Source organism: Talpa europaea (assembly GCF_964194135.1).
Source record: "Talpa europaea genome assembly, chromosome: 6".
NCBI lineage: Eukaryota > Metazoa > Chordata > Mammalia > Eulipotyphla > Talpidae > Talpa > Talpa europaea.
In genome coordinates, this window is record NC_140072.1 from 138,729,284 (window position 1) to 138,747,744 (window position 18,461).

Here is an 18,461-nt window from a genome sequence, read left to right on the forward strand (position 1 = left end):
GGCCTCTGGCGGCCGAACGCCACGCCGTCCTGGCTGGCCTTCCGCTCTGCCGCCTTGGCCGTCGTCTCCCTTAGCTGCTCTGGGCTGTCGCGCATCTCTCCGCTGCAGGGGGCTGACCAGTGTTCTGCAGAATGTCCCTCTGTTGGAGTTTGGTGAATTTCCCACTGCTGGCGCGGGGCAGGGAAGGAGCACCGTTCCCATCCGTCCTGGTGGGTCTCAGTGGCGAGGTGCCACTTCCTCCCTGTGCTGCGTCCTGCACAGGCAGGACGCTGTGTCCTGCGCCCTCCATGACACTCGCTTGTGCAAGCCCGGCCTCTGGGGCGGCTGCCAGCTTGAGAGGATTCCCTGGCGGAGCCTGTCCCCACCCGTGGTCCAGTCGCGGTGGGTGCGGCTTAGAGGCCTGGCGTGGCATGAGCGCCTGTGTGGCTGTTCGGCCACAGGACCGCAGCCCTGGGGGCGCCTAAAGCTGGGCTCCTGTTCCTCGTGTCATGTCTCCACCCCCTGTTTGGTTTTCTCTTCACTGTAAAAAATGCACAAGTGTGGGCTTATGTGGTAATACTGGACTGTGGTGGTGACGGACGCAACCAGCTCGGGTCGGGTGCTGGGTGGCCCTGCCACGGCAAAAACCCTTTCTTGAAGTGTTTGGTAACATTTACCAGTGAAGCCACGTGATCTGGGCTGTTTTCATCAGGAGGTTTTTGATTATTAATCCAAATTCATTATTTCTCCCCAGTTTTGGTGTTTCTATGTTTCTGGGAATTTGTCCATTTCATCTAGATTATTCTGTTGTGTACAGTTGTTATGCTACACGTTACAATTCTCTTTATTTCTGTAAATTCAATAACTTAAATTTCCCCTCTTCTATTTTGTGATTTTAGTAATTTGAGGTTTTTTTCCCCATAGTTTCAGCTGGCTTAAGTTTTGTCAGTACTCGGGATCTTTTCAAAGAATCTACTTTAGATTTTGTTCATTTTTTTTTTTTTTTTAGAGGCATGTTATTTATTTGTTTGTTTGTTTTTTGTTTATACATGCACTGGATACAGTCAGAAGCGCGGGAGAGTGAGAGAATTCACCAGAGCCAGAGCAGGGAGCAGAGCAAGCAGAAGGACCGAAGGACACTGCTGAGGGGAGCTGAGGGGAGCAGCGGGCGGCAGGAGAGGTCTGCCCGCCATGTGGGACCCTCCTCAGGTGGCCGGGGAGCAGCCGGGGATCGAACCGGCGCCGCAGAGGCTGCAGGCCGCTTCGCAACCCAGCGCTCAACCGCTGCGCCACCAGGGAGGCCCTGATTTTTTTTTTTTTTCTAGTTTCTATTTCATCATCTTTGTTACCTTCTGCTTTGGGTTTCGTTCTTTCCCCAGTTCCTTTAGGTGTGCAGTTAGACTGTTTGATTCAGTTTTTTTTTTTTTTTTAAAGATTTATTCATACAAGAGCTGGGGTACAGGCCAGAGATGGGGGGGGGGGTAAGAGGACTCACCAGAGACAGTGGGGGAACAGAACAGGCAGACTGACCGAAGCACACTGCTGAGGGGAGCAGCAGGCGAGACAGGAGAGGTCTGCTGCACCGTGTGGGATTCTCGCTGGCCAGCTGGGATCGAACCCGCGCTGCAATCGCTTTATAGTGGGTGCTTAACTCCTTAATCAGGAGGCCCCGATTCAGTCTTCTAATATGGGCATTTACAGCTGTAAGTTTCCCTCTGGGCTCTCTGCTGCACCTTCACATGCTCTGTTTCCACTAACATTTATAATTTTGAATATTCATATCTTTTTTAACTCTTACAGGAATGAGAAAGAGGCGTTACGAGCCTAAAGTCTATTAGTAGTGGATTTGATATTACCTATGCAGTTACCTGTAACATTATTCTTTATTTCTTCATATGACTTTGTTGTTGTTTTTGAAAGATTTATTTATTTTTACGTAGAAGAGCTGGGGCGCAGGCCAGAGGTGTGGGTGGTGAGAGGATTCACCAGACAGAGAGGGAAGCAGAACAGGTGGATCCACTGAAACAAACTGCTGAGGGGAGCAGCGGGGAGACAGGAGCTTTGTTTCATATAGTGCGTTGTGAGTTTTTCAGTAGCTTTTTCTGTCTCTTCACAGATATCCCCTATGCCTATTTTTATGCCTCCCCTCTTTAGCTGGAGCTAAAAGATAATTGAACCTAAAACAATCATTTTAAAAATAAGTAAGGGCCTCCCTGGTGGCACAAGGGGTTAAGATGCAACCTATGAAGCTGTCCACAGCCACTGCAGCGCGAGTTCAATCCCCGGCCAGGGAGCTACCCACAGGGCGCAGCAGACCTCTCCTGTCTCCAGGCTGCTCCCCTCAGCAGTGTGTCTCAGTCATCCTCCTGTTCTGCTCCCTGCTCTGTTTTTGGTGAATCCTCTAACCCTCCCACCCCTTGCACCTCTGGCCTAGACCCCAGTTCTTGTGTGCATAAATAAAGAAATCTTTAAAAAATAAGTAAAACTAAAGGTATCCTGTGAAAGCCTTTTTCACATTTTGCCACCAGGAAATATGTCACACCACATAGTTTCTTATCCTGTGCCAGGACTTGTTAGATGTCTGGATAAGCACTCCCTGGAAGCGCTGTCCCCGCTGACAGTGCCCAGGGCGCGCCCGCTGCATTTGACGAAGCAGCTCTTCAGACAGCGGCGGCTGGACTCCAGTGTCCTGCGGCGGGCGCCGGGCGAGGCCGTGTTCAGTGCCTGCTGCTAGTGTTTCTCTGTTACTGCCCATGCTCTACTATCTTGCTGCCTGGTTTCCTAGAAAGGCGTCCTGTCAGCGCAAAACAGGAGAGCTCCTGCCACCAGCCTTGCGAAGCCACTGTCCTGGGTAGGCCTGGCCGGGGCCAGCACGGCCCCCATGGTGGAGTGAGGGGCAAGGCTGCTGGGCGTCCCTGGAGCTGGGCGGCAGCCGCAGTGTGGACAGCTTGGCTTTCTCCGGGATGTGCTTTTTTTTTTTAAACTTTTTAAAAAAAAGATTTATACAAGAACGGGGTACAGGCCAGAGGCATGGGAGGGTGGGAGGACTCCCCAGAGAGAGGGGGGGGGCAAAACAGGCGGATCCACTGAAACACACTGCTGAGGGGCAGCGCGGGACAGGAGAGGTCTGCCGCGCCCCGTGGGTAGCTCCCTGGTCGGGGTTCGAACCCGCGCTGCGGAGGCCGCGACACCTTCAACCCGCTGCGCCCCGGGAGGCCCCGGATGTGTTTTTCATGCAAAAACAAAAGCTATTTTACAGGAGTCCCGTTCACTGCGTCTTGAAACGGGCTTTTCTGCAAACACCTCGATGCGAAGACAGTACAGGGCGACTCAGCGCGCGCACCCGGTTCTCTCGCGGGCCCCAGAGGCGGTTTCCCGGGCGGACGAGGCGGGTCTCGAGAGGCCCCTGGCCCTGCGCGGCGGGCCCGGGTGGGGTCCGGGTGGGGTCCGGGGCGCGCGGGGCCGAGGGCGGGCGGGGGGTCAGGGGTGCGCGGGCCCGGGGTGGGGGGGTCGGGCCTCGCGTGCGGGCCGGGGCCGGGGCGGCGGCGGCGGGGGCGCGCGGGGCGGGGGGGACGGGGCTCGCGGGGGACGGGGCTCGCGGGGGGCGGGGCCCAGTTCTCGCGAGGTTTCGCCCCGGGGCGGCGCGGGGCTCCGCGGCGGCTGCGGGATGCGCTCGGACAAGGAGGGGGTCGCGGGCCCCGGGGCGGCGGCTGCTGCGCGGGGGCCGAACGGGAGGGAGAAGCTGGCGGCTGCGGAAGCCCAGTTGCGCCGGGAGTCGCCCCGGCGAGAGCCCGACGCGCCGCGGGCCCCGTCCCCCGGCCGCGGGAGCGGCGCGGACAAGCCTCGCGAGGAGAAGAGGACGGTTCTGAGCAAGGTGGGGGTGGGGCGGGCGGGCGGGGCGGGGCCAACCTCGCGGGGGCGGGGCGGGGCCAACCTCGCGAGACCAGTGAGCCTGCGTCGCGGGGCCGAGGGGCGGGGCGGGGCCGAGGGGCCGGGCGGGGCGGGGCGGGGTCAGCCTCGCGAGACCAGTGAGCCTGCGTCGCGGGGCCGAGGGGCGGGGCCGAGGGGCGGGGTCAGCCTCGCGAGACCAGTGAGCCTGCGTGGCGGGGCCGAGGGCGGGGCCGAGGGCGGGGCCGAGGGCGGGGCCGGGGGCGGGCCGGGCCGAGGGCGGGGCGGGCCGGGCGGGCGCCGCTTCAGCACCGCGGACAGCGCCGGGAGCCCGCGAGGCCCCCCCCCCCGCCCCGTGCCGGCGCGCGGAGGCCGGAGCGTGACCCGCGGACGCTCGCCGGGGGCGGCGCGGAGCTCGCCGGCCGGGGCCGCGGGGAGCGCGGCGCGGGGCAGGAGCCCCCGGCCCGAGCACAGCGCCCTGCGCCTCCCCAGGTGGTCATCCGGCGCCTGCCGCCCAGCCTGACCCGGGCGCAGCTGGAGGCGCAGCTCCGCCCGCTGCCCGCGCACGACTACTTCGAGTTCTTCGCCGCCGACCTCAGGTGCGAGCGCCGCCGCCCCGCGAAGGGCGGCCCTGGGTGCCCGTTGCCAGCGGCGGGTCGCGCAGGGCCTGTGAGCGGCCTCGAAACACGCCGGGTCCGCGCCGCGGTCTCGCAAAAGAAGAACCTGCCGGCGCCCCGTCGCCTTGTTTTTGTGCTCTGGATCTCAACAGCGCCTGTTCACGGGCGCTTTCAAGTAAATGTTATTGAGACGTAACAGGGGCGAGTCAGCCGGAGATGCGCCGCTGAGAGCGCGCGAGGAGCGCCCGCCGGCCCTGTTGGCCTCGCCGCGCGCTGCCCGCCCCGGTGGGGCTCTGGGGCCCAGGAGCCAAGCTCCTGCTTCCCCGCGGACAGGAGTCTGTGGGAAGTCCCCATCCTGCCGCCAGCGCGTGGCTTGGCCCAGTTTCTGCCCAGTGAACACTGTCTGTGGCAGGAGAGACTTACTGGCTGCTGCTGACCTGCACATTCCCTCTCAGCCCACCCTGTTCTCACTTGCTGTGTAAATAGGTCCCCTTGCTCTCCCGTGCCTGCTTTTGGTGCGCAGGTGACAGCCCTCCTTCTGGGTCAGCCCTGGCTCCTCGGGGTTGTGGGTTTCCTGACCGGGTGAATTTTCACAGGTGAGCACACCAGGTAGTAACTGATAAACAGAAGCCCCTTGTACTCCCTTCTACAACTGAGGGGGCACCACCCTGCTGAGTCACATTCTTTCACAGCTGGGTGATAAGATGCCTCTGGCAACAATTTGCAACTTCCAAACCTCCCTTTCATTAACAGAGAGCAGGCCTCAGGCTGTAACTTCAGGTGACAGTGCAGCTGGAGTGTGGTGATGATCAGTGTTTTTATTATCTTCATTATTATTCATTATTATCTTTTTTATCATCTGTATTGTGAGTTCTCATTTATGGTGGCCAATAGGCTTTTTTTCTTCTGAATAAACATGTAAGTAAATAAAAGTCCATTAAAAGAAAAATATCACAGTAAACAAAAAATAAAATGGGAAAAGCAACATAAAGATGATTTTCAAATGACTAAAATGTAGGGAAATTGGTACAGTTGAAGGAGAACGGGCACAGAACCCTGAATGACTTGGATTGAAACTAATCACACCCCTTGCAGGTACCCCCTGTAGATACCTCTGAGCCTCGGTGTCCCATCTGTGACATAGGATTGAAGGCCCCTGCCCGTGGCAGAAGCTGGTAGCTGTGGATGGGGGAGAAAGGTTTAGCCCTGTGTGACCGCGTATGGCCTGTAGGACTCTTGAATACCTAGGACTAGTGGACCTTCCTTCTGTTAGTGAGTCAGAGCTGATGGCATTCCAGTCATGGTGCATGGTTAGGAATGACCTTGAATAAATTTGCCTTTGATTTTCCACCTTCAAGGACCAGACTGTGAGCAATAGAGAAACTGACTTAAAGTGTCTCTCCTGTTATTAAAAATGTCTCAGTTAAATGTTATATTCTTTTGTTCATTTTTGTTTTTTTCCGAGAATACTCAGATTGTTGTAATTACGGTAGAGATGAATCATAAAGGTTTTATATGAAATAGTTTATTGTACCTAGAAAAATTTTAAAGAGCCAAAATTAAAGAAGTGTTGTATTTTGTACTAAGATTTTTCACTGTTATCTCTTATTTCAGTCTTTATCCTCATCTCTACTCAAGAGCATACATCAATTTTAGGAATCCTGATGACATCCTTCTTTTTAGAGATCGTTTTGATGGATACATCTTCATTGACAGCAAAGGTTGGGTCATTGACTTTTAAACTCTTTATTACTACCTGTGAGTCTATCAGAGACCTTTTGCTGGGATATTTGTGAGTTTCAGTTATGAGGTCCTGCGATACTAATCTAAAATAAGATCATACATCTTGGTTGTTACTGTGCTTGTGTGCTTACGTTAAAAATAAAATTGTAAATCAAACAATTCTAACTGTTCTGTGTAATGGGACAATATTTATGTTATTAAAGGGTGACGTTTGTCATGTAAGTCAGTTTTCTAGATAAGTGAACATTAAATTTTTTATGTCCCAAAACTCAGTATTTTACTCATGTTTGATAGAAATTTTCTAAAATATATTATTCACTTTCACCTGTGTTGTCCTAAAGAGAACATTCTGCTGAAAAAAACATTTACAAGCACTTTATTTTTTTAAAGATTTATTTATTTATGCATACAAAAAGTGGGGTGCAGGCCAGAGGTGGGGGGTGAAAGGATTCACCAGAGACAGAGTGGGGAGCAGAACAGGCGGATCCACTAAAATCTACTGCTGAGGGGAGCAGTGGGTGAGTCAGGAGAGAGTCTACTGTGCCATGTGGGTCACTTCCTGGCCAGGGATGGAACTGGTGCTGTAGTGGCTGCAGACAGCTTCATAGTCTGAGACTTAACCCTCTTTACTACCAGGGAGGCCTATTTACAAGCACTTTTTAAATGGTTCCAACTTTCCGTACTACTTTCTGGGTGCCGCTTTCAGTGTTTTTTTCTTTCCCTCCTGTCCTGTCAGACTTTCAGATGCTGTGCTGGCCACTGTCAGGCCAGTGTCCTTCTGACCTCACACTGTTGTCACCCCGCCCCTGTGTCGCTACTGCTAGGTGCTTTCTCCTTGAGCGTGAGTGAAGCCAAGATTGTCCTGTGAATAAAATTAAGTTTAATGCCTGAACAATTTGACATGTGTTGAATGTTGTTTTTTTCAGTATTTCATTCGAGTGCATTTTTTTCTTTACTTTTCAAAAATGGGTGTAAATTCACCATTACCCTGTCGTGGGTGCACAGCTCAGCAGCCTTCACTGCATTCCCGAGAACCCTTGTGGTCCTGCGGCAGTGACGCTGCTGGCTGAAGCGCAGGCCCCTCCTCCCCCGCCCTGTGGGCTCTGTCTTTCTAGGCTGGCTCAGTCTCTGAGCTCAACCTGTTTTCAGGTTTCACCCGTGGTGTAATATGTGTCAAAATTTCCTTCCTTTTCAAAGGTGAAAAATATCCGCCCGTGTTTACCACAGTTTGCATGTCCCCCGAAGCCCCTGACTAGCCTAAACGCAGCCACAGGGCCAGTGGTGGACCCATGCGTGTGGTGGGGGTGTGTGCCCGGGGGGCCACGTGCCAGGGTGGGGCGCCACAGGAGATGGCGCTCTGTGAAGGCTTTCTCTGTGTGTGTTTTTTCCACACGCAACAATAAATTTCTAGTAATTTTCTTTCTAGACTTTCCCACTTTACAGGAGTATTTCGTACAGCCTCTGAAGCCCCCTCTTTTAGCCAAATGTCTCTTCTAAGCAAAGTGAGTTCCTTGAACTCAAGCCAGATTAATAACTGAGCTAACCCGTGAGGGTCAGTTCCTACCGGTTTTAGTAGGAAGTTGACAATTCACTCAGAAACCCTTTTTTTTTTTTAATTTGTTTTTTTTTTTTTTTTAGATTTGTTTTATTTATACAGGAGCTGGGGTACAGGCCAGAGTCGCGGGAGGGTGAGAGGATCCACCAGAGACAGAGCGGGGAACAGAACAGGCAGACTGACTGAAATACACTGCTGAGGGGAGCAGCGGGCATGACAGGAGAGGTCTGCTGTGCCCTCTCAGAAAATGCTATTTTAAGAATGCTTTTAATGCTTTTAAGAGTATTGTGTGATGAGCTCTTTGGTTGGGGGAGATCAGGTTCAGGGAGGTCTAAGTCACACACAGGAAATTCGGTGTTTAAGGTGTGGGCTTTGATGACTGTACCTGTGTTTGGCCACGGGGCTGTTCTAGTTAACGAGCAGTTTCTCCTCCTTGGCTTGACTCTGGGGTCCGAGCTGCTGAGGTCGCGGTGGCTGGAGGTCACCTTCCCTCTGGGCGGCTGCGGTGCTGTGTGAGCCTCCAAAATGCAGGCGTCTTTGTTTCAGAATGGGTTTGGGATTTTTGTGTCCTTTCAGGCCTGGAGTACCCTGCGGTGGTTGAGTTCGCTCCGTTCCAGAAGGTTGCCAGGAAGAAGCCGAAGAAGAAGGATGCCAGGACAGGGAGCATTGAGGACGGTGGGTCAGGGTGGCCGGATGCAGCGGCCCAGATCTCCTCGCCCGCGGGCGGGGCTTACACTTGTCCTCTTGACTGACAGATCCAGAGTATAAGAAGTTTCTAGAAACTTACTGTGTGGAGGAAGAGAAAACCAGCGCCAATCCCGAAACCCTCCTGGGAGACATCGAGGCAAAGACGAGGGACCTTATTGGTGTGTTTGGCTCATTTCTCCGCTGCGCCCTGCTGGGCTACAGTGTGGCTCATTTCCATGTTATAAAAAGCTGTGATGCTTGGCACTCTGGCAGGTGTGGCGGGCGTGGCAGGCACTCTGACGGGAGGAGGGTGGTGGCTGTGACTCTGCTGTCTCGGCCATGGCTCTGGCTCTGTACCTGTGCCCAGGGACGTCACTGGTGGCACAGCCAAAGCGGCTCCTTTGCCTTGCACGAGTCCGTCTTGCTGCCGTTCAAGCAAACGCCTGGGCCCAGCAGAGGCGCGGCCATCCCTGGAGGCCACAGCCCATAGTAGCCGTGAGGAGGCTCAATGGCCCGGGAGGCCTGTTTTTGCCCTGCTCGGGGTGAGCACACTGCCCACCGCCCCCCACCCTGGCGGGTCCTGACTGTCCACAGAGGCTTGGCGGACAGGCCTAGGATGCGCCCAGCCCAGGACGCGCGCGCTGCCCCTGCAGCCAAGCACAGGCATGTCCTGCGTTCAGCGCAGCGAGGGGCTCGGCCAGTACCTGTTGAATGAATAAGAAAAGTTGCCGTCACTGAAACGTCCACTGACAGTGTCCGTCAGCCTCCTCCAGGGCCCAACAGCGCAGGGCTGCAGGGGCTGCCTGCCCACCCTCCTCCGTCCCTCCCAGCTCCCTGTGGGTCGCACGGACGGCTAAAGGAGCCTTGTCCGCCATCTGTGAGGGGCTAGACGCTTTGCCATCTGCAGAGCACTTTCTTGCCCTTCACATTGGCCTTCGGGGTGACGAGGCTGGGGTTGCGCAGATGAGAGGAGCACTGTGGCCTCACACCAGCCCGCCCCCAGCCCGTCCCTCAGGCATGGCGCTCTTCCTGGGTGGAGCTGTGTCCAGCCCAGGCGATGCCGCTCCCCTGGCACTTAACTGCGCCCGTATGTGGGCAGGCCCCGTCTCGGGCAGACCCCGCAGGAGCCACCAGGAGGGCGAGTCTGCCAGGATGGGCGTGCTCGGCTCTGGCCACCCCAGCATGTACTGATATGCAGGGTGTCTCTGGGCACAGGCCCCTGGAAGACCAAGCCACTTCCACCTCCGCTGGCCGCCGCCAGCAGCATGTCCGCGGAGAGGCCCTGGGGTAAGCAGGTCTGTACCCACCTGGACAGGGCGCAGGGCCAAGGACCCAGCATTCGCCCACAGTGGCTGGCGCTGTCCACAGCGGCCTTGGGATGCTCGCTGAGCTGGAGCCGGAGCCTGAGCATGTGGGCGTCCAGTTTGTGAGCATCACAGCAGTGGCAAGTGTCCCCTTGGCCTCTCCCACTGTGGCAAGAGCAGAGGTCCCAGAACACGAGTTGAGCCGGAGTGGACGTGCAGGCACGCGGTGCATGACCCCAGACATCTGCCGGAAATTGAAGCTGTTCATCCGCTGGAGAGTCGTGTTACACTTGCTTAGGAGATTGCTTTTGTGTCACTTTGTGAGTTGTAGCGAGACTCCCTGAGTGTGTGGAGTTGAGCACCTACTGTGTGCGCCTGCCCACATCCCACTGCCTGACGCTGCTCTGGGGAGTGAAAATCCTCCAGACCGGTGTGCGCTCACGCTGATTTTATTTATTTATTTATTTATTTATTTTTTGCGGGACCCTCGCCGGCGGCCGGGGAATGAGCCGGCGCTGCAGAGGCTGCGGACAGCCTCACAGCCCAGCGCTCAACTGCTGCGCCACCAGGGGAGGCCCCACGCCGATTTTAAAGTTCACTGTTCTCTGCAAAATATGTTAAATGCTAAACTGAAAACAAGAATTTAAAGTGAAAAAAGTTTATCTTAGAGCAGAGTGCCCCTTTGTGACTTCTGTTGCAGCTAGAAGAACCACACCTCTTTTGGAGTACATCAAGAGCAGAAGACTGGAGAAACAGGTAGGTCTGCCCCCTCCCTGCCCCCCCCCCACAGCACAGACTTGTCACACGCTCCCCCCCCCCCCCACAGAGGATGCGGGAGGAGAAGCGAGAAGAACGGAGGAGGAGGGACTTGGAGAAGAAACGCTTACGGGAAGAAGAAAAAAGAAGAAGAAGAGAGGAGGACAGGTGTAAGAGGAGAGAGGCGGACAGACGCAAGAAAGCTGCTGAGAAGCATGTGCGGATCAAGGTGAGGCCGGGGACGCGTCTTGTCCCCATGAGCAGCCCTGGGCCCTGGCCCTTTCCAAGGCCCTTCCAGACGGTCTGGTCTGCGTGGCCGCAGCTCCTTCCTTGGGCCTGTGGCGGCAGTTGCGGACTGTGTCCCCGGCCTTGGGGCTCCTTGGGGTGCTGCGTGGGCAGCCTGTGGGGGCTGGGGAGCAGCTGCCTGGGTGTGGCGGGAGCCTCCTCCTGAGGAGGTTGGGTTCCGACTACGTCCTCCCCCGAGGCGGACGTTGCTGATGAACAAATACGCGTTTGCAAATTTGCAAGGCCAGGTCAGGCGCTGGGCAGAGTGGTGACCGGGAGACCACTTGGCTTTGAGCCCTGCCGGCTCTCTGGTCCTTGTTGACAGACTCGCAGACGTCCCTCCTGCCTTTCTCTGGGGTGCTGGGGAGGGAGCAAGCAGAAGAGGCCTGGCCTCTGGGGGCCCCTGATGACTGATTCATCTGCCTCACAGCTTCGCAGGCTTCTGCTCGGTCCCTACACACGGAGCTTCTCCCCGGGGTCTTGGCCTGTCTCAGTGGAGACGCATGTGACCCGGCGGGGTGCCTCATGCACGGGCGCATCAGAAAGGGCGGGGGCAGGGCTGGAGGTTGGGCTCAGGCCCCGTGGGGGATTTGATCATTCCTGCCTGCCCAGCGGGGCTTCAGTGAAAGCCCCTGAAGTGTGGGGTTCTGCCTGCCTCCACCTCTGCCCCGCCCCTCCTCACCCCAACCCACGCTTTGTCTTGTACAGAGGCTGTTTCGGGGTTACCCTGGGTCCCGCGTATGCACAGGGGTGCACGTGTCAATACACTTGTTTGTTTTCTGCTTATGTGTCTTTCATTACGGGGGTGATAACCTAGAGGCAAGGGCGTCTTTCCTCTCGATGGAGACTCCCCCGCTAAGGAGAGGATCCTGTCCTCGGGCTCAGTGGCCGACGCTGGCTTTCATGGCCACAGTGTTGCGGCGCTGGATGTCCCTGCGTCAGCTCCTGTCTCTGCTGTTAGACATTAGGCACGACCCGAGTGTGTGTGTGTTTTGTTTTTTTTATTTATTTGTGCATACAAGAGCTGGGGTGCGGGCCAGAGGTGGGGGGATGAGAGGGCTCACCAGAGACAGAGTGGGGAGCAGAACAGGTGGATCCACTGAAACCCACTGCTGGGGGCAGCAGCGGGGAGACAAGAGAGGTCTGCTGCGCCGTGTGGGTAGCTCCCTGGCTGGGGATGGAACTCGTCCTGCAGTGACTGTCGATAGCTTGATAGTGCTGAGACTTAACCCTTGTGCCGCCAGGGAGGCCTTCCCGTGTGTTTTTAATTGTCTATTAAACAACTTGCTTTTTACTGACACGATCATTTCTCAGCTTCTTAAGAAACCAGAGATGGGAGAGGAACTAGCCCCTGAGAAAGCCAAAAGCAGAGGAGAGGAAGCTGATGCTGGGGAGGGGAGGCGGGAGCCCCCGGAAGGCCATGCCCCGCCGTGTCCCGAGGGCCCCCCACAGGAGCTGCCGCAGAGGTGAGCACCCCAAGGGCCTGTCCCCTGGGCCTGCGCCGTGTCCCTGCCAGCCGGGGGCCTCTTCTCGTAGGCTGTACCCCCCACGCCCTCCCTGCATTCCGGCTTCGCCCACCTCCGGCGTCTTCTCCAGTTTCCCGCGGAGCATGGAGCTGAGGGCTGGAAGGGCGTCTGTGGGTAGAGACAGAGCTGCAGGTACAGGTTGCCCGGTCCTGCCTGGGCTGTGGCCAGCGTGGGCTCTGCTGTGTGACTGCCCTCCCCGGCCCTGGGCCACAGGCCAGCCCCTTCTGCTCAGGGGCCAGAGAGCAGGACCTGGCGGGGGCTGCCCCGTGCTCCCTCCAGCCCCAGCCGCCCCACCTCCCAGCCAGCCCTCGTCCTGGGGCGGGAGCGGGTCAAGTTTGGGGGAGGCTCTGGAACAACCGGCCCCACGCTTCGCCTCCTTCCTGCACGGGGCGGCGGGAAGTGGTTTCGTCCTTTTCCAGTCACTGGTCTGTGCGCAGGTGGATTCCTGCAGGGCCTCCCGGCAGCCTCTGCCCTCTGTGGGGAGAGACTTCGGCCTTTGTCCCAGGGGGAGGACTTAGGGCACCCAGAGAGCTCAGCAGTGTCCGTCTCGTGCTCACCCAGGCTCTGGGCCTCCTGTTCCCTCCCTGGCAGCCGTCTCGGACCCGGGACTCTTGCTGTGCTGGGTGGAGACCAGGGCACTGCCCCCCCCCCACCCCCCGGTCTGGTTTACTGTGTCGTCAGCAGGCGCGGTGGGCGTGGAGGCGGCAGGGCAGGCCCCGGTGACCAGCAGGGCCAGGCGCAGACCCCCCTCCTCCCTGGGGGCAGCTGTGGGGCGGCCGCCTGGCCGGGCGCCGTGTCGCTGATGCCGTGTTGGGTCCAGGCCACAGGATGACGGCGGCCAGGAGCCGGTGAATGTGGGGAGGGGACTTCGGGAAGAGGACCCCGAGGCCCCGCACGGCCGCCCAGGCGAGGGCAGGGGAGCCAGCGCACGCCGCGAGCCCGGCCGGTCCTGGAGGAGGAGCGAGGACAGCCTGAAGTGGGGGCGAGGGCCGAAGGGGAGCCAGGAGCACGCAGCCCCTGCGGAGGCCGCCCAGAGGCCTGGGAGGGAGAAGGACGAGGATGGCCCGGCCCCCAGGAAGGAGCATGTGGGGGACAAGGTGAGGCTCCCAGACTAGCTGGCTGCATGCACCCCAAGTCCTGGACGCAGAGGGACAGGCCTTAGAGGCCCTTGCTGCCCCGTTGCATGCTGCCGGGTGTGGGGCCCCTTTCCTCGGAGTCCGGTTGCTTGCACCAGGACATGGGGGTGCTGTGGCCTGAGCTGGCGCATGACGTCCACTGTGAGTGAGGGTGCCGGAGCCCCCCTCCCCGCCAGGAGCCCCTCCCTGCTATGTCCCCCTCCCCACTGGGGCCCTCCCGTGCCTGCTGTCACCTCGGCGTGATGAGTGGACACACTCGGGGGCCTCTGGGGCGGCTCTCCCCCCCCCAGCCCACCCCACCTGCGCTTGTGGGGCAGCGATGGGGTTTCCAAGTGTGTCCGTGAGGGCAAGGCCGGGCTGGGCCTGAGCCCTCGCGGTCGCTGCAACTGTAACTGGCCCGAGGCGCTGAGGGTGGCCGAGGCAGCTCCCAGGGTGCCGGCTTCCCAGGGCCTGGGGGCTCCTGAGTCAGGGTGTGACTCTCCAGGGGTGCTTTGAGTCCTGCGAGTTGGGGGGCAGCGCTGTGGGGCCTGGCAGAGGCAGCCTGTGACCCCACATTGGCCAGTCCTTGCTGCCTGGCTGACCAAAGGCAGGGGACGGTGATCCAGCCTGGGGGGTGGGGTGGCCCAGTAGGGTCGGGGGTGGGCAGCAGGAGGCATCCTTGCTGGCCGAGGCATGTCCTGGGCAGACTTTTCCCAAGGCGGGGCCCTCCCATGGGATTCCAGTCTCCTCCCTGAGCCCTGTGGCCACCCCCCACCCCTGCCCTACCCCTTGTGGCTGGACCAGGTGATGGGTGGGGGTTTCCTGTGAGGGCGAGTCCAGGAACTGTCCGCTCAGAAGCGCAGCAGCTGTGTGGCCCGTGCTGCAGGCTGGGCAGAGTGTCCTCTGGCCCTGAGGTTGCCGGCCTTCGGGGTTTCCCCTCTTCCTCTTCATGGCTTTTCTCCATGGCAAGCTGGTTGCCGAGACGGTGCGGGGGGCGTGTCTAGCTTTCAGCTGCAAGACTGAGCATCCCTGAGGCGCGTAGGACCGCGGCTGCGGCAGGTGGCCCCCCTCTGCATTGTGGCCCTGTGTCCCGCAGGACCGGCCAGCCGGGCAGCTGCGCCAGCCGGGACCGTGCGGCCGAGCCTGCGAGGAGGGCGGAGGGGCTGAGGTGGAGAGCGAGTGAGGCTGGCAGAGCAGCCCCAGGAGGACGCCCCTCCAGGGTCCCACTGTCGTGGACAGCGCCTCTCCCAAGTGTGGCTTTCCCAGAGCAGAGACAAGACCCTTCCCTGACAGCAGAGAGCCAAGGGGGCCGCTGTGTGTGTGAATTCCTGCCCCAACCCGGCCCCTGCTGGCCCCTCTGCGCCCACCCGCGCCCTGACTCCGTGAGCTCCCTTGAGGGGGGCGTGTGGCCGGCCCAGCCGCGGGGCTACAAGGCCAATGGGTGGCTCCTCCTGCCCCTACAGGCCCCCCCCCCCGTGTCCTCTCTGAGTGACATTTTCAGTGAAAAGTTGTTGGGGCACCGGCTGTGACGCGTTCACTGCATAAGGATGCCGGTGCGGGTTTGAGGCTCGGCTCGGATGCTTTCCATGTAGAACTTGGTGCAATAAAACCGCTTTTGAAAGTTCAGCTCTCATGGTCTGGGCGCATCGCCAGTGTCAGCCGCGTGCGCTGGATGTGGGCGCGTGTGTCCCTGGTCACGGGCCGGGTGGCCACGCGGGGCCCTTCTGCTAGCAGGGCCAGGCCCACCTCGGAGAAGCTGAAATAGACAAAAAAGTAATCATGCCCCGAAGGGCCCCCGAGGCACCTCCCCAGGACCCCAAGAACGTGCTGGCCCGAGACACCGCCCCTGTGCCCAAGGCCTCTGCGTGCCGGTTGGCCGGCCCACCTGCCTCCCGCTGGCGCATCCGAAGCTGCTCTCCCGTTGAAGTATTTTATCACCAGTTGCAGAAACAAAGCCCTATTCATGGTGTGTCTAAGATGGCAAACACTGAAGAGAGAAGGGCCTACCAGGGCGCCGTGCTGCCGTCGGCCCTCAGGGTCAGTGCCCGCCCCACCATGGCCGCGCGCCCAGTCCCTCGAGGAGTCCCGTGGAGTCACGCTGGGCAGCAGCTGGCCTGGCTGCTCCGTCTTCCCGGTGGGAGAGGACTACGGAGCCGGGAGCCCAGGTCTGACCTGCTCGGCCCCCCAGAACCTCACTCCCCGCCTCTGCTGAGTGGCACCAGCCGCGTTCTCCCGTGACCCCTTCCGCCCAGGCAGGCCGAAGCGCTCTGGGGCCAGCCGGGCCCCCTCTTTGCTCCCGGTGAGGGGGTGCTGCGCAGGGACCTGGGTGGAGGTGTCGTGAATGTCTTCACATCACGCCGAGCAAGGTTTTTTCATTTTCACTTGTATCTTTGAGTTATTCCGGAGAGAGGTCGCCATCCGTGCTGGAAGCAGACTTGCCTGTTCCATGCTTCACGAGCATTGGCAAGAAATCAGAGAATTCATTGGGTGATTGGATCTGTTACAGATTAATAGCAAAAAAAAAGAAAAAATAAAAATTTAATCTCAGAACAACATTCAGGGTCAAGGGCTTTTCCAAACAGAAGTGCCTTGTGGCCGGCCAGGCGAGTGCTGCCCGCGGGGGACTGGCGGGGGGGGGGGGGTGCCGGGGGTTGGGGGTGAGTGGGACGGAGTGGAAGTGAGTGGGGAGGGGGCAGGGGAAGGGGGGGTGGGGGGACAGCGGGGGGCGGGGGCATCGACATTGCCGGGCAGCACCGAGCTCCTTTGCCTTCGTGACCGGGTGCTAAAGCCCGGAAACACCAGCCCGTGCCCGTGAGCTGCTGTCGGCCGCCCTGTGGACAGTTAGCAGGATCGTCACGGTGTCCCTGTCGTCCGGCATCAGGAGCATGTTGATCTTGTGGCCTTTGCGACCACGCAGGACAGGGCGGTGCCCACATCCTGGAAGCAGCCAGAGTGGCTCCCCAAGGGCAGACGCCCCGCTGCTCAGAGCCCACACTGCGCTGAGCCCGGGTGGACACACGCTCTCAGAGGACTCGGTGCGCACCAGGCAGGGGCCCTGCCTGGACACCCACCGCTGGCCTTCCTAGGGGTGCTGACAGGTGGGGAGCTGTGACGTTATGACAGGCCTTGCTAGGACTAAACTGCATCCCCCGAGGCCCCTGCTGTGGGCCACGCCTGCTCGTGCACTGACAGTCCCTGGAGATAGGGCCTGACAGGCCCTTTCAGCCCTCTGGCGCCTGCTGCCCTGGGCTGTGCCCGCGCTCTGCCCCGGTCCCACAGGGCTGTGCCTTGTAGACTGGCAACTGCTGCCCGTGCTGGTCCTACATGTTGCTTCGTGGCCAGGGGATACAAGAAAACTTACAACCAAATATGGACAAACGCCCACAGTGGTGAGTGACGTGAGGGACTTCTTGGCTGGCTCCCATGCGGCAGTGGCCACTTGGCCTCAGGAGCTGGGGATGCCTCCTTCTAGGTCTGGCAGTTGCTGCGCTGGTGTGACCTCTGGCCATTGGGGCCTTACATGCTGACGCCTTGCCATGGGGCTCTGTGGCCCCTGGCCAGGCTCACGGGTGGCCCTCAGGCCACGCTGGCAGCAACTTAGCCCGTTCCTTACATCAGTAAAAAATGTTTTATTGGCCCAGTCAAATGCTTCCCAGTATATGAGGTTAAGAACTTCTACATCATTCCCTTTCTGTTTGAAATTCTGTGAGTTTACCAGTGAAAAAAACTAAGAGCTGACCTTTTGGCATTTTTACAGGTTTTCATAGCTGCCCATTGTTGTCCAAACCAAGGAAGCACAAGAGCTGTAGGGTTTTGTTGCCAGACAAATGAACTGTTTAGTCAAATGTTCCAGACACGGGTTCAAAGAATACCCCAATACTCCCTTCCAGGACAGTCTGTGGCCACCCTCCATATGCGGAGGGGGAGGACAAGAGACAGCCTATTGGTGATAGCAGACTCGGCCAGTCTCCACGCCAAGCATGGGCCGTCAGAGCCAGGGGCTTGCTGGGTGGAACAGCAGGGCCTGGCCTGTGTGGGGTTGTGCTCTGAAGACACTGGCTTGCTCGTTCCTCAGGCGTCCTCTGAGTCCTTGTGCGGCATCACCTTTCAGGATACTGTGGTAGCAGCCCCCGACTCCATAGGTCACACCGACTCTCCTCCACATTAAAGGAATTGAAACCCCCAAAAGGTCCCAGGTCTTCCTCAGACCCTCCAAGGTATAAGTGGTAGAACCAGATCCTGTAATCAGGAATTCTTAACTGGAAATCCATGGGGACTGCCTCCCAGAGCCAGGGGCACGGGGCCAGTGAGCAGGGCCACATTGTGGGGTGGGCTACAGTAGCTCAGTGAGACCCTCAAAGGTAACTTTAAAAAAGACTTTCAGGGCCTCCCCTGGTGGCACAGCGGTTGAGCGCTTTGTTGCGAAGCTGTCCGCAGCCTCTGCAGTGCCAGTTTGATCCCCAGCCGCTGGTGAAGTTCCCACATGGCGCGCAGACCTCTCCTGCTGCGCCCGCTGCTCCCCTCAGCAGTGTATTTCGTCAGTCTGCCTGTTCTGTTCCCTGTCTGGCTCTGGTGAATTCTCTCACCCTCCTGTGCTTCTGACTGTACCCTGGTTCTTGTATAAATAAAATTAAATAAAGTCTTTCATACTGTACACTCTGGTTAGCCCAGCACTAAATTGTTTTCACACCATAAACACAAAATAGAGCAATTTGGGGCCTCCCTGGTGGCACAAGGGGTTCAGCACAGAGCTGTGAACTTCTCCGCAGCCTCTGCAGCACGACTTCGATCCCCCGCTGGCCAGGGAGCTACCCGCAGGGCGCAGCAGACCCCTCCTGTCTCCCCGCTGCTCCCCTCAGCAGTGGATTTCAGTAGATCTGCCTGTTCTGCTCCCCACTCTGTCTCTGGGGAGTCCTCTCACCCCTGCACCTCAGACCTGCACCCCAGCTCTTGCGCGCATACATAAATCTTAAAAAAAAAAAGAAATAGAGCAAATCGACGGATGT

General features: G+C 58.6%; 1 protein-coding gene across 1 annotated transcript; it reads left to right on the forward strand.

The window, feature by feature from the left end:
* Positions 1-3,646: 3,646 nt before the first annotated feature.
* Positions 3,647-14,937, forward strand: UPF3A (UPF3A regulator of nonsense mediated mRNA decay; the record flags this gene model as incomplete). Its single annotated transcript, XM_084235508.1, has 10 exons — positions 3,647-3,853; positions 4,360-4,466; positions 6,099-6,205; positions 8,359-8,457; positions 8,538-8,648; positions 10,474-10,529; positions 10,600-10,758; positions 12,129-12,280; positions 13,161-13,437; positions 14,552-14,937. 10 exons carry the CDS (start codon positions 3,647-3,649, stop codon positions 14,636-14,638), a joined length of 1,362 nt encoding a protein of 453 aa, XP_084091634.1. The 3' UTR covers positions 14,639-14,937.
* Positions 14,938-18,461: the final 3,524 nt, after the last annotated feature.